Genomic DNA, 16171 nt, shown 5'->3' on the forward strand with positions numbered 1-16171 from the left:
TATGAAATCATTGAGTCAACCCAGTGTTTCATTGCTCTCATTCAAAGCTCATAGTCAGTTGGTCAGTCAATCTGTCAGTCCGTTGGTTGGTAGACCAGTTGGTTCCAATTAATAACTAGAAAATGATCTGACAATGGTGAAATATCATAGGATCATTACCTGTGGTCAGTAATTGCCCCCCTATTGTATTGGGAGTCAGTAGATCAAAGGTTAAGGACAAGGTGACCTCAAGACTGAAAATAGTTTCAGGTCAGTAACTAAAAAATGCTTTGGCCTAGTCGTCAGACTGCATAGGATGATTGCCTGTGGTCATTAGATGACCCCTATAATTTTTGGGATCAAAATATCAAGGTCAGAGTGACCACCACCAAATTCAGTTTAAGCCAGTAGTAGGGGGTGTGTAAGACATGAACAGACTCGACAAAACCGTGTCTGCTGCGCTTTACAGGCTTTATTTACAGCGGTCAAATTCATTCAGTAGAGGCCTCTTACATCACAGTAAATGCTTTCTGAACTATAACTAGAGATTGCTTGGGCCTATGTCCTTTAAAGTTAATAGGATATTGTGGTCGTTAGTTTACCCATTTTGGTTTTAAAGTCATGAATTCAAAGGACAGACTGTCCTTTTAGCCTTTAAAAATGTGGTACCATGTCGATAACTTTAGAATGCTTGGACCTTCAACAGATAATAGCCTGTTGTCAGGTAGACAACTTTATTGTGTGTGAGGTCATTAGGTCAAGGTGACAGTGTACTTGATACTGAAATTTTCATTTACATCCAATAGGCATATGTGTTTTAACAAAAAGCTCTTGTTTTTTTTTTATTCTAGATGCCAAAGTTGGTGAAAAGAAGCAACCACAAAAAAGTAAGAAGAAGAAAAAGAAGAAAAATAGGGCCGTGGATAGCTAAACATTAATTAATGATATTTATATTGAAATGTCATTTTACCAGATACACTTTAAGAAAGCAAGTTTTAAGAAATGCATTGTTAAATTTACTGACAAGTTATGTTGATATTTGGTCTTTTTTGGCAAGTACTTTCTAAGAAAATGTGAATTCTTTGTTTCCAGTGAACTAAAATGAGGTTGTTAATTGTAGAAAATTTGCCTTGTGAAGAACCAACGGCCTGATATATATTTTTAGTATGACTGACTGTAATCATTTGATAAAAACTGGTTATAGATATATATTTTCAGGCTTATTTCTAATAATGCATTTACAGGTTGATTATTTACGCCACATTGCACCTCAATCAGTAGAAAATGTTACGCATTCTCAGTGCTGTCTCCTTGACTTGTTTTGGGCCGCTAGAGCTTAAAACAGGAATATGACTAAACAACTTCTTCTCTTGAAGTGCTTGATAGATCTTCATCAAATTTAGTCTTAAGTATTTTTATTAAGTCCTCTGGGCTATTGGTTCTTTGAAGGGGACACTGAAATTTAAATGGCTTATTCCGTTGCACTGCTTGGCGGACCTTCATTGAACTTGGTCTGAGCATCCTTGTAAGGTCCTTCCTCCATTTTTTAGCTCGACTATTCGAAGAATAGGGGAGCTATCCTACTCGCCCCGGCGTCGGCGTGAGCGTCACACAAATGTTAAAGTTTGCGTACCACCCCAAATATTTTCAAAGTCCATTGAGATATTGCTTTCATATTTTGCATACTTGTTTACAATCATGACCCCAGTCTGTAAAAAGGAGGAGGCAACTCTATCAAGCATTTTGACTGAATTATGGCCCCTTTTCGACTTAGAATAAATGTTGAAGTTTGCGTACCACCCCAAATATTTTCAAAGTCCATTGAGATATTGCTTTTATATTTTGCATACTTGTTTACTATCATGACCCCAGTCTGTAAAAAAGGGGAGGCAACTCTATCAAGCATTTTGACTGAATTATGGCCCCTTTTCGACTTAGAATAACTGTTTAAGTTTGCGTACCACCCCAAATATTTTCAAAGTCCATTGAGATATTGCTTTCATATTTTGCATACTTGTTTACCATCATGACTCCAGTCTGTAAAAAGGAGGAGGCAACTCTATCAAGCATTTTGACTGAATTATGGCCCCTTTTCGACTTAGAATATGCTTATCGTAATGTTAAAGTTTTACTCACAGCTTATATTATACTATCAAGCACTGAGAATAGTCGAGCACGCTGTCCACTGACAGCTGTTGTTTTAGCTCACCTGTCACATAGCTTTTGTGATCGCCCTTCGTCCGTCCGTAGTAGTCCGTCCACAATTTCTCGTGAACATAATAGAGACCACATTTTACAATCAATTTTAACAAAACTTGCACACAACTTGTATTGGCATAATATCTCGGTTCTTTTCGAAAACTGGTCAGATCCCATCATGGGTTCCAGAGTTATGGCCCCTTGAAGGGCCAAAATTTGCTATTTTTTGTCTTGTGAACACAATAGAGACCACATCTTGCAATTGATTTTAATAAAACTTGCATACAACTTGTATTGGCATAATATCTCGGTTCCTTTCGAAAAATGGCAAGATTCTGTCATGGGTTTCAGAGTTATGGCCCCTTAAAGGGCCAAAATTTGCTATTTTTGGCTTGTGAACACGACAGAGACCACATTTTGCAATTGATTTTAATTAAAGTTTTACACAACTTGTATTGGCATAATCTCACGGTTATTTTCAAAAACTGGGCAGATTCTGTCATGGGTTCCAGAGTAATGGCCCCTTAAAGGGCCAAAATTTGCTATTTTTGGCTTGTGAACACGGTAGAGACCACATTTTGCAATTGATTTTAATTAAACTTGCACTCAACTTGTATTGGCATAATATTTCGGCTCCTTTCGAAAACTGGCCAGATCCCATCATGTGTTCTAGAGTTATGGCCCCTTAAAGGGCCAAAAATTGCTATTTTGGCTTTTGCAGCCATATAGTCTTCATTTATAGTTTGATTTGATACAGACTTGCAAAATATCTTTAACAACAATAGATCTTGGATTCCATAATGAATCCGGCAGATCCAATCATAGGTTCCGGAGTTACGGCCCCTGATTGACCCCTGAAAGAGCCAAAATTTGTTAATTTTACCTTGTGAACACGATAGAAGTGACATTTTACATTGGATTTTAACTACACTTAAACTTAAGTCACAATAATCTTGATTCCTTTCGAAAACCGGCTAGATTCCGTCATGGGTTCTAGAGTTACTGCCCCTAAAAGGGGAAAAATTTTCTATATTGGCCCTTTCAGCCATATAGAGGTTTCATTTATGCTTTGATTTGAAACCAAAGAATAAGCTTGTTTACACTTTAGGGGGCACATTTTTTATTCTATCTTCATAAAACTTGGTCAGAATGTTTGTTATCATAAAGTCTTGGACGATTTCAAATCTGGGTCATGTGGGGTTAAAAACTTGGTCACTAGGTCAAATCAAAGGAAAAGCTAATATATACTCTCTAGAGGCCACTTGTCTTCCGGAAACTTTGTCAGAATGTTTGTTTTCATGAAATTGTGGACAAGTTCGAATCTGGGTCATGTGGGGTTAAAAATTAGGTCAAATCAAAGAAAATGCTTGTGTACACTCAAGAGGCCACATTTTTGGTCCAATCTTGATGAAAATTGGTCAGAATATTTGTCTCCATGAAATCACTAGGTAAAACTTGTTTACACTGTTATGGTGTGTTACTAAGGTGAGTGACCTAGGGCCATCTTGGCCCTCTTGTTTTAAATGAGGGCACTTAAGTTTTTATGCCCCCAAAGGCGGGCATATTAAAATCGCACTGTCTGTCTGTCTGTGTGTGTATGTGCGTACGTCCGTGCAAATTCTTGTCCGGGCTGCAACTCTGCCATACATACAGGGCTTTTGAAATAACTTGGCATAAATGTTCACCATAAAGAGATGTGTCATGCGCAAGGCCCAGACCCTTATTTACAAGGTCTAGGTTACACTTACAGGTCATAAGGTTAACAGGGTCTGTTTCGTGTCCGGTCCATAACTCTGCCATTGATGAAGGGATTTTGAAATAACTTGGCATAAATATTTACCATAATGTGACGATGTGTCATGCGCAGACCCAGACCCCTAGCTCCATGGTCAAGGTCACACTTAGAAGTCAAAGGTTAACATGGTCTGTTTCTTGTCTGGTCCATAACTCTGCCATTTTTCAAGTGATTTTAAAATTACTGTGTACAAATGTTCCCCATAATGAGTTAATTTGCACTGTGCATCCATGTAAATTCTTGTCTAGGCTGTAACTTCAACATTTCAAAATAATTTGACACAAATGTTAACCATATTGAGGTGTGTGACGCTTATGACCCGGGTCTCTCAAGTCAAGGTCAAGGTCACAAAAGGATTCATACCTAACTATTTGGACATATTTTGCGCAGACAACTGTAGCATTCTTGGGCACACTTTGGGGGCATTTGTCACTGATAGTGACAGCTCTTGTTTATACTAAACACGGTTGTTACCATTATTGATTCAGTGTGTCATACAGATATTAAAGGTCAAATAGTCAAGGCAAGGTGAGCAACTTAGAACCCCTGTGGCCCTCTTGTTTGACACATCAAGGTCAAGGTCAGGTGAGTGACTGAGGTCCTGTGGCCCTCTTGTTTGACACAGGTTTGGTAACATTATTAAATTTTACGTAAAAACTGACTTTCTTCTCCAAGACCTGAAAAACAAGCATCGGAATAACTTGAATCAGACGATTCCAGTACAAACAACAGTTAAAAATATGTATAGTTTACTAAAACATACTTGCATACGAGTATTTTCCATGTTGCTAACTATTTCTGTAAGTGGTTATGATATGTTAGAAATAACAACTGTTCAAATTTATCAAGTGTTTTTGTTCTTAGCTCATCAGAACACAACATGCTCAAAGTGAGCTATAATTGTGATCACTCACAGTTTGTCATTTGTTGGTATCACCAATTTCTTTAAGTGACATCTCCTCTAAAAGCAATTAGTGGTAGTTGATTAAACTTGGCATAGATGTTCCTAAGGTGGTCCTCTTTAAAAATTGTGTAAAGAAATTCACTCAAAGCAGAACTCTGCTTTCTATGACAACAAAAGGGAAAAAACTTAAAAGTCCTTTTATCAAAAACCACAGGCCAGATTTCAAAATAATTCACAAACTGATTGCTGCATCTTTTGACATAATTGAAATAATTTGAAACAGATCTGGTTATGGTTATGTGTGAAATTATTTCAAAATCTTCAGTTTCTGACAAGATATTTACAGTTTCTACTACACTTATATAAGGTAACATGACCTTGTTGTATGGTGGCTGTTTGTGTAAACAATCAGAATAGAACAATATAAACATTCTTGGTAAAGGGTCACCCAACAATCATTTCTGTAAAATTATTTTGAACTGCTTACTGGTAATAGTTGCTTTTATTACCTCGTGAGATTTCAACAAGCATGATGTCAACATTTGCACATGACATATGACCCCTAAAAATACTTGATAGAATAATGTTATAAAGTCCAAAAATATTTCTTTGAACTTGATGGAAGCTGGGTGTACGCGAAGTAAAATGTTGTAATACTGTAGACCGAAAAAGGGGGGTAACTCATAAAAAAAAAAGAAACCCCCAACAATATAACATGTTTACTTCATGTTTGAATTGGATGAAAATTGTAGGATTGACTTTAGTATACAATGTACAAATATAACTGTGATATTAAAAAGTCCGAAAAAATATTCAGAGAAGAAAGTAATGACAATGCTTACTTGGAATTTGGTAATCGTATACATGGAAATAAGGCAGTGTTCCATTGGTTCTGATTGGTCAGTAACATAAACAAGCCCAAGAAGTGATTTTTTTTTTTAAATTGAACATTGTTTTCATTTCAGTTTTAGACATCTTAGTCTATTAGTGCTGAAGAGACACTCATCGTTTTTATGATTTTAATAGGAAAATGAAAAGCAAGTGTCTCCGCATTGTTGTTATAGTTGTGGACTGACACTGATATTATCTTATTGACCTAATCCTGGTTTTTTTTTTAAAACCATAATTCTAATATGTCATGTTAATTTTAAATAAAATCATCGCGTTAACCTGGTTACCAATGTACATCAAATGGAGACTTTTATTTGAAATTTACAGATATTAACAATGCGGGACACAACCTGTTAAAAAAGTTATTGAGTGCATACGTTGTACTGTTTGTAAACAACACATGGACACGCTGTCTGAAGTCATGAAATATTACTCTTTAGTGACATTATAAGTATTCCCTTACAGAAGCAAGCCTCTGTGGCGTACATGCTGCGTATTTGCTGTGTATATGCCGCGGACACAGTTGTACGCCAGAGGAGTACATTTTACATACACCGCATGCCGCGTACATGCCGCGTACTATTTCGACGAGTACACAGCATGTACGCAGGAGGTCACTAGTACACTTCAAGTACGCAGCACAGACTCTGAAAATTTAAGGAGTACACTGCATGTACGCAGGAGGGACTTGTACAAGAAAATAGTACACTGCATGTACACCGCAGATACTTCGAAATTTATAACACTTATATTTAGTTGCATTAAAGTTGTTTCCCCTTGATGCAGTTACGCCATTTTCTTCAGATGTTTACCAAATTACATGCTACAAAAATTGATTTATTTCATTGAAAAGTGGATGAAGAAAAGCATACTAATTTATTTGATAACATCAATCTACATTATTTTGGTAAGGGTAAATACTTATTGATGCATGTCACTTATCTTTTTTCTGTTTTTTTTTCTGTCCAAATGATCTGCATTTGCATAAGAAAGTTGGTGGGGTAAGGAATTTACATTATCACAGCAGTTTCGCCACAAGAGTACACAGCATGTATGCAGCAGGGGTACACAGCATGTACGCCGCAGGACTCGGGCCAGGAGTACACAGAATGTACGCCGCAGGAGTACACAGCATGTAGGCCGCAGGGGTAGTACACCGCAGGCTCATTTGCATGTGAAAAGTGTATGTGCCGCGTACATGCTGCGTACTATTTTTCGCATACATTTCAACAAGCATGATGTCAACATTTGCACATGACATATGACCCCTAAAAATACTTGATAGAATAATGTTATAAAGTCCAAAAATATTTCTTTGAACTTGATGGAAGCTGGGTGTACGCGAAGTAAAATGTTGTAATACTGTAGACCGAAAAAGGGGGGTAACTCATAAAAAAAAAGAAACACCCAACAATATAACATGTTTACTTCATGTTTGAATTGGATGAAAATTGTAGGATTGACTTTAGTATACAATGTACAAATATAACTGTGATATTAAAAAGTCCGAAAAAATATTCAGAGAAGAAAGTAATGACAATGCTTACTTGGAATTTGGTAATCGTATACATGGAAATAAGGCAGTGTTCCATTGGTTCTGATTGGTCAGTAACATAAACAAGCCCAAGAAGTGATTTTTTTTTTTAAATTGAACATTGTTTTCATTTCAGTTTTAGACATCTTAGTCTATTAGTGCTGAAGAGACACTCATCGTTTTTATGATTTTAATAGGAAAATGAAAAGCAAGTGTCTCCGCATTGTTGTTATAGTTGTGGACTGACACTGATATTATCTTATTGACCTAATCCTGGTTTTTTTTTAAAACCATAATTCTAATATGTCATGTTAATTTTAAATAAAATCATCGCGTTAACCTAGTTACCAATGTACATCAAATGGAGACTTTTATTTGAAATTTACAGATATTAACAATGCGGGACACAACCTGTTAAAAAAGTTATTGAGTGCATATGTTGTACTGTTTGTAAACAACACATGGACACGCTGTCTGAAGTCATGAAATATTACTCTTTAGTGACATATCGAGGGTTTAACGCAATAAGGGCGTATCTACATATGATTATTATATGTAGATACGCCCTTATTGCGTTGAACCCTCGATATAAGTATTCCCTTACAGAAGCAAGCCTCTGTGGCGTACATGCTGCGTATTTGCTGTGTATATGCCGCGGACACAGTTGTACGCCAGAGGAGTACATTTTACATACACCGCATGCCGCGTACATGCCGCGTACTATTTCGACGAGTAAAATAATTAAAATAACATAAAATAAAATAATTGTATGCCTAAAATATGGTTTGCTGTGGCGCATAAATTGCAAAAAAAACTGCAGGAATAACAGGCAATTCAACATTCAATAACATTTCAACATGTATCTCATGATATGGTTTACCGTTTTATTGAACAAATGTAGATTTTATAAAATCTCAGTGTGATACTAGAATAGACTTCTATCTTCTGTAGTACTTTAAATATCATGCTTCAAACTAAAAGCCGCATTTTGGTCGACATTAGACCGTTTTCCTGACTTTTGGGACAAGGATATAGCAGCATATTTATCTGAACAGAATATATTGAAAATTTTCAACTTATATATGACTCATAAAAAATCTTTATATAAATCATGTAGATTTCTACCTCTAATCATCCATGCATTTTTTCCATTTATTTCTGAACCTTCACATAACTGGAAAAAATGTCAGAATATTTTTGTTTTCAGAACTTGAAAGCCAGAATATTTTTTTCAAAGTATAAAACAAAAGATTTTTTTTTTTCTCAAAATATTTTTTGTTATATTTATGTTATTCAAAACTTACAAGCGCGATAAAGACAATCATTCTGTATTAAGTAATTTGCCTAAGTGCACGTATGAAATAGCTAAATGCAAGTCTCTGATTAATTTTTAGCTCGACTTTTCGAAGAAAATGTAGAGCTGTTGCACTCGCCCCAGCATCGGCATCGCCGTCGCCGTTGGTTCAAGTTTTTGATAAAGTTGATAAAGTCAAAAATCTGTTACTATCAGAGCTATTGACTTGAAACTTAAAATAGTTATTTACTATCACAGTCTACACCAGGAGAAACAATCCTCATAACTCTGATTACAATTTTGACAGATTTATGCCAGCTCTAATTCAGAGTCAAGCACTGAGAAAAGTTGAGCGTGCTGTCTTATGGACAGCTCTTGTTTAAATAAGAAGCAATTTGGCCCAAATTACAGATCCTTATTTTGAGCACGGAAGCAAAATAGTAAAAACATGCATTTAATGTTCATGTTCATAAATTATATACCTGATACCTAATTTGTCTGTAGTGGAAACTATAAAAAAACTTTTCTTTGAAACTGCTGGCCCGATTTAAAATAATTTTACACACATGGTCCTTGTGAACCTCTACCAAGATTGCTCAGATCATTATGATACGTCAAAAAATGGCCGCCAGGGGGTCGTGGTCACTTGTGGAATCTTTAAAAATCTTCTAGTATGAAACTGCTGATCTGATTTTGAAATAATTTCACACAAATGGTCCTTATTAAAGTAATCCTCTACCAAGATTGTTCGAATTAATCTAATTCGTAAACAAATGGCCACCAGAGATGTGGTCACTTTTCCCTGCATGAATGAATATAGTAGAAACTTTAAAAATCTTCTTGTTTGAAACTGCTGGCCTGATTTTAAAATAATTTCACACAAATGGTCCTGTGTGACTTTCGTAACTAAGATTGTTAAAATTATTTTGATTTGTCAAAAAACATGGCCGCCATGGGGCCTGGTCACTTTTTTCGTATAGGTACACCTGTATAATGGAAACTTTAAAAATCTCCTTGTCAGAAACAGCAGGCCAGGGTTGGTATTTTCCACTGGGATTTACCGGGAATTACTGTCCTGGAAAATACTTCTAAAATTTCAAAAAGTTGAAAATTGTGGGAAATACTGCAAAACATGACTCCAAATCCAAAAGAAAATTCTGTTTATTGTGACAAAAACGTCAAATATCTGAGTAATAATTAATATTTACATGAGGAATATTGTACAAGTACTTAGCAGATACATTCGAGGGGTCTCCCAGAAGTTCGCGGAATTGTTAAATAACTTTATAACTTTTTTAATACTGGTTATTTTAAACAAAGAAATCAAGAGGACAAATTTTAATAATTTCGAAACATAAATGTATAAGAATCAAAAGATTACAATAAACATGAATCCGTAAACGAATGTACAGAAATCACCTATCACGCAACACCCGGAGCACATACGACTTCGATGACGTTAACAAAACGTTACATTACAAGTTCCCTGTTCACTTTTTTAACATAATCCCACATTTCCAGTGTCTGTTGATCCATTATTGGAATGTTTCCATGTACCACTCTTTGTCAGGAGTAAAAACAATTCTCTGTGTGGTTTGTATAAGGTTAGAGATCATCTCTAAAGTGTTGGCCGCGTAACTGGGCTTTGATTTCTGGAAAAGTACAGATGTCCATTGGGGCCAGATCAGGACTGTAGGGTGGATGCTCTAACAACTCAAATCTGGGGACACTAATCTCAAGCTGTGTTGATGCCGAATGGCGGAAGCGTTGTCGATCTTTTCATCAGCTTAAGGGTTTCTGCTGGCGACATCTGAAGGCCTACGCACAGTTTCACGACACTCCGAAACTTAACGTCACGTGTGGACGTCATGCCGATGTTGTTTTCTAACAGCAATATTACTAAAGTTACAGCGAAATTTGAACGGAAACAGCTATGACGTTAAAATTTTCAGGAAATTACGTCAATGTATGCTGTAAACGTCAGTGATATCAACTGATGACGTTTTAACAAAAACATGCCAATATTAATGCCGGGGAGGTCAGTTGCTATGGATACTGATATATCAAGAGTAAGAAAAAAAATGAAATATTGGTTATAATCGCCAAACCATTCTTAGTTTAAAATATACTCCCACCAAATTTCAAGCAGACTGGTGTTTGCATTTGTGAACAAGACGTTATTCTGCGAACTTCTGGGACACACCTCGTACATATACATGTTCATACATACATACATATATATACCATAATTCACTGACGAGAAAATGGACTTTCCATTTTTCATAGTTCAACCACCATTAGACTTAGTGGTATCTAAAAACATTCATACAGAACCTATATGATGCATTTTCACAATCAAATGATTAAATTAAGTCTGAACTAAAACTGTGTATTTGAATTTCACTACATGTATAAAGCATAATTGAATATTCTTGAACTGATTTCATCTTCAATTAAAATCAAGCAAGACTACAACAAATGAACATAATCTCTTACATGCTTTCACAACTGACTATGATAAACAGTTACAGTAGTAAACAGTATCAACATAAGAGGGCCACAAATTGCTCACCTGAAATTGACAGACCTTGAAGTTTTAAAGTGCGGTGTTCAGTTTTTCAATTTGAAAAATGTTAGATGAAAGATGAATGTTAGATGAAAAATTCATAAACTTCTTTCCTTATTACAATTCGCCGACCATCATTTTTAAAGATATTTCTTGTTTCTGATGTTACGCAAACGTCTTATTACTAAAACGGCGAATGCTGTTTGCAAATAGATATTTAGCCATACCGCTTTAAAAATCTAATACTTTCTGAAACATACTTTCATTCTTGTATTTACAAATCATTACATTTCATAGTTGTCTTTATCACGTGAATATATGTGGAAATTTTCAAATTACTTGCTTAGAAGATTGTAGGCTATTCCGCGGTAAATAGAAAGCCGTAATTTTATTCTCTCGCATGAAATGTTAGGACATATTTTAAGAAGATGTGTTATTAAGTATAATTTAAGGTGCAACTGGCGGTAACTGATTTCTTTTGCATAGAGAATGTTACAATATGAAATGATTTCTTTTTATGTGAAATGATCCATGTTGTGTTTGGGTGGGGCAATTAGTGTTGCCCTAGCCCACCCGTCCGTCTGTCCGTCAGTCCGAATTAGTGTCGGGCATATCTCAGAAAGTATTGACCAAGAGTCATCAAACCTCCCAGGATTGTTATCAGCACTTCCATTTGAGTATATTATAATTTCGCCTCGGATGACATTCTGCCCTCGGGTTAATATCAGCGCGGTCACATGACCTGACAGTCACTTTCGCTTGGTCACGTGTCAAAAAGGTTGAAAATGTTTTTGATAGTCAAAATATGTCTTTCTCGGGTAATGGGATTTTATCATTGTATACAAAAGAGAGGAAAGGTTGAAAATGTTTTTGATAGTCAAAATATGTCTTTCCCGGGTAATGGGATTTTATCATTGTAGACAAAAGAGAGGTATAATAAAATGTTTTAATTTGATCTCACACAGTCAGACCAGTGTTATGGCCCTTGACGTAGTCGAAAATATACATAAAAGTTTGTGTCGCATGTATCTCATTAAGTGCTTCAAGATTTTTATTGCATATATCTTAAAAATAGTATTCTGCATGTGAAGATGTAACATATTCGGGGTTGAGCTACCGCTAAATACTTGTTTTTGCTATAATTTATCTTTTGAAACTACTGCATCTAAACAAACTCAGACAGATGTATAGAAAGATTCAACCAGTCAGACTAAAGTTTTCGTTTTTGAACATCGGACAACTGGAAGTACCCGCTTTTGTTACTTGTTGAGATGTTGTCAGTAACCAATGTTGAGCAAGTTAATACCGGTAGGGAGTTCCGAACTTCGGAAACAATAACAGTTAAATTGTCAGTATATAATTACTACCTACAATACAAAACAGAACACAAACATCAAATGTTTTCATATTTTTTCATGTTTATTATGATAATGCGCTTGATAACTTCTATCGTTGTATGTAATACAGCAATGTTATAAAATATCTGAATGATAAATAAAATTTATACACAGCTGTCTTCAAAATATATATGAATTTTGAAATGCCTTTCAAAATTCTTAAATGTACCCATTGTCATATAGAAAAGACTTGCACATACACAGCATATATAGTGCTTAACCACCAAGATTATCCAGCCGAGAATAAAAAACAAAATGTCCGGTGTATCGCCCTCCTGCATCGCTCTTTCCAACAGCTTTATAGAACGTAATGTCGCGACGTTGCGATGCGTAACGTTTGGCGTTCCGCCAGACGTCGCTGAATTACACCTTCTTTACCCTAACTCTCTAGTTATTTATGAAAAGGGTGATATTAAATCAAATACATAAATTTGGTCAAAAGGTAAGGGTAGATGATAAAATTAAAGAAAACACTGTACTTAGGAAAAACTGGACTAAAACTTAAAAAAGAAGCAAAGCATTTAGTGCACTAGAATGGCACAAACATTGATAACATTAAATTTACTAACAACTTTTACAATTTTTATTGTAAAAGACGTTATTGTTGTTGTATATTCATTATTGTTTTTAAAAGCTTGATATTCTTATTGTATGTGCGATTTCCCGCGATATAAATAGCACAGCGACGCTATACAAATACAATCACATAACATAAAATAAGAATGACACGTTTTGTAAATAGAAACGTCAGATATTGAACAACAATGATGACTTTTATCAAAATAATATCGAACATACAATAAGAATAACGACATATACAATAACAATGGTAATACAGAGATAGTACCTAAGTTTTTCAAATCACAGGTTTGAAGTTAAAAAGCTTTGAAATGAAGACAAAGGTCCATATATTTCTCAAAAACAGAAATATAGACAATATTTTAACCAGAAGTGTGGAGTTATGAGCATTTAATATTTTCATGTTAACGAAAATTTTGTGATCAAGGAAATGTAACTTTTCTTGAACATGGAGAGCATAAACATCAAAGGGACATAATATAGTCAATATTTTCTAATTGGGTGCATTTGATTTAACATTCAACTTTGATCTGGATTGCTAAATAATGATCCATGATACTGTGTGCTAAAAATTTAGAACATCTGGAACAGTCTATTAACAGCAAAACAATGCTTAGGCAGAATCTAAATAGTTATGCTCTAACTGGGACTCGAACCCAGGACCTCTCACACCTAAGGCAGACACTCTACCACTTCCCTATAACAGCAGTAGCTAATAGCTATGCAGTTTAATTGCTGGATTACATTGCGTAAACTGGAACAATAATCGGTGAACTCCGGATTATCGGCGTATTCGCTTTGTTTGTGTAAAGAAAAAATATAATCTAATGCTGCCAACGCCATAATCGGTCAAATCTGCCCAAATTTCTCTGACGTCTTGTTCAGAGTATGAACTTACTAACTGGTAGTACCAGTGAAATATTACTTACACTGAATCTTTTATATTTGCCCTTTTTGCAGCTGTCGAACGGCAAAGACGGTGAGTTTTGGCCAATCTGACTAAAGTACTTGATCTTCTAAACGAAGATCTGAGAACGACCTATTCACATTCGTCTTCTGTATATTTTGGATTTCCATTATTGCTATTTTTATGTTATCCAATTAGACGACTTGTTCGATTGTCAAAGGATAAGAAAAATATGCGGTTATTCCAGGACTCGAACCCGGGACCCCTCGCTTACAAAGCAAGTGGCCTACCGACTGAGCTAACCGGCTATCTGATACATTACGACATAAGGATGGTAAATATCAAAGTCAATGCTACATGTAGATTTGCAAGATGTTGTAAGCTAGGCTCTGATTGGCTAGCGAAAGAGCCGTCAGAACGAGGCAATGAATAGGTCGTTTTCAGATCCTATGCGTAGCGTAATAGGAGAGATCGTGTTTGTATACAAATCCGGTGTATTTTCTATTTTTAGAACTGATAAGACAGTGATCGGGTGGGCAGAAGCCGATCGTCCATGTTTTTTTTGTTAACAGTGATGTTTTTCTAACGGTCTAAACTTTTTTTAAAACACAAATTACATAAATAATTTTTTGATCAATGGAAAGGTTATAAAACAAGCAATTTATTGATTATTTTTAAATGTTATTTCGAAATAAAATGGATTAATTATGAACGCTTAACTTACACTGTTTTTCTAAAGGTTGTGAAAATCACTACGCCGCTTTTAAAATTATATGTCATTTAAAACGGTTATTATTTGAAAAAAGATATTTGGATACAAAAATATGAAGATCGTTAGTATTTCAAATCTTTTTGAATTTTGAAAATCCATAAATGAGCAAAAAAGTTATTAAAAATTAAAAATTCTGATTCAATACGCAAACAGTGTTAAAAACATTTGTTTTGCCAACCACCAGATAAACAGATGTTAACGCGTGACGTCACGGCGATCTCTCCTATAGGAGATGTACTTTAGTCAGATTGAGTTTTGGCCAAATATAAGTAATTATTTTACCAGTTTTGAGAGGATTTCAATTGATGGGAAATTACAGTTACAAACTAAATACCTTTCTGCAACACATTGAGTCATTAGCATTCACTGTCAATCAGTATTATGACTAAGATCGACTGTCATTCATTCATTTCAAAGTTTCATAGACAGAGTCTGTTGTTTACATTTTTTATCGTAACCGGTGCACTTGTAAAAATCACTTTAGTTTGAAAAATCAAAGTATGCAAAGAGCTATGGTACGGTCTCTACTTGAAATAAATTAAGCTAAACAATTTGAACAAATTAGAGAGAGGACCTTATAATGATGTTACAGACCAAGTTTGATGAAGATCCATCGAGCAGTTCATGAAAAGAAGTCGTTAAAGGTTTTTCTATTTTCAGCTCAAGGGGCCAAGCTAAACCATTTGAACAAACTCGATAAAGATCCATGCCAGGATGCTACTGACCAAGTGGGGTGTAATTCTAACCAGATTATTCGAGACAAGTATAAAAATCTGTATGAAAAATTATACATGTGGTTCAAATTTCTTTGCTAAAGTTTAAAAAACAAAAAAGTAGTTGAGTATGTCATGATAATGATTATTGAAGATAACTACTGAAATCTGTATTAAAAATTATACAGGTGGTCCAAATCTCATTGCTGTAGCTTCAAAGCAAGAAAGTAGGTCAGTAGGTCATGGTTAAGAATATTAAAGAGGAGTATTGAAATCTGTATCAAAAGTTATACACTTGATCTATATTTCTATGCTGTACCTTGAAAACAAGAAAGTAGGTCAGTAGGTCATGATTAAGACTATTCAAGATGAGTACTGAAATCTGTATCAAAAATTATACATGTGATCCAAAGTTCTATTCTGTAACTTCAAAAATGAGAAAGTAGGTCAGTAGGTCACGATTAAGACTATTCAAGATGAGTATTGAAATCTGTATCAAACATTATACTTGGGCTCCAAATTTCTATGCCATTGCTTCAAAAACAAATAAGTCTATGTAAAACAAGGGACCACCCGGGCACGGCCTATATTGAGCCCAAGGTCATGATTTGAACCATCTTGGTAGAGAACCAATACAGCAC

At 35.2% G+C, this 16171-nt stretch overlaps 1 protein-coding gene across 1 annotated transcript in view; it reads left to right on the forward strand.

The window, feature by feature from the left end:
• Positions 1 to 4817, forward strand: part of LOC123532611 (uncharacterized) — a 62149-nt gene extending 57332 nt beyond the window's left edge. The window contains exon 17 of the mRNA XM_053539664.1: positions 831 to 4817. Within this exon, the coding sequence (XP_053395639.1) occupies positions 831 to 910 (80 nt within the window). The 3' untranslated portion in view covers positions 911 to 4817. The remainder of the gene's footprint in view (positions 1 to 830) is intronic.
• The last annotated feature ends 11354 nt before the right edge of the window (positions 4818 to 16171 follow it).

The sequence above is a fragment of the Mercenaria mercenaria genome, chromosome 3, assembly GCF_021730395.1.
Source record: "Mercenaria mercenaria strain notata chromosome 3, MADL_Memer_1, whole genome shotgun sequence".
Lineage (NCBI taxonomy): Eukaryota > Metazoa > Mollusca > Bivalvia > Venerida > Veneridae > Mercenaria > Mercenaria mercenaria.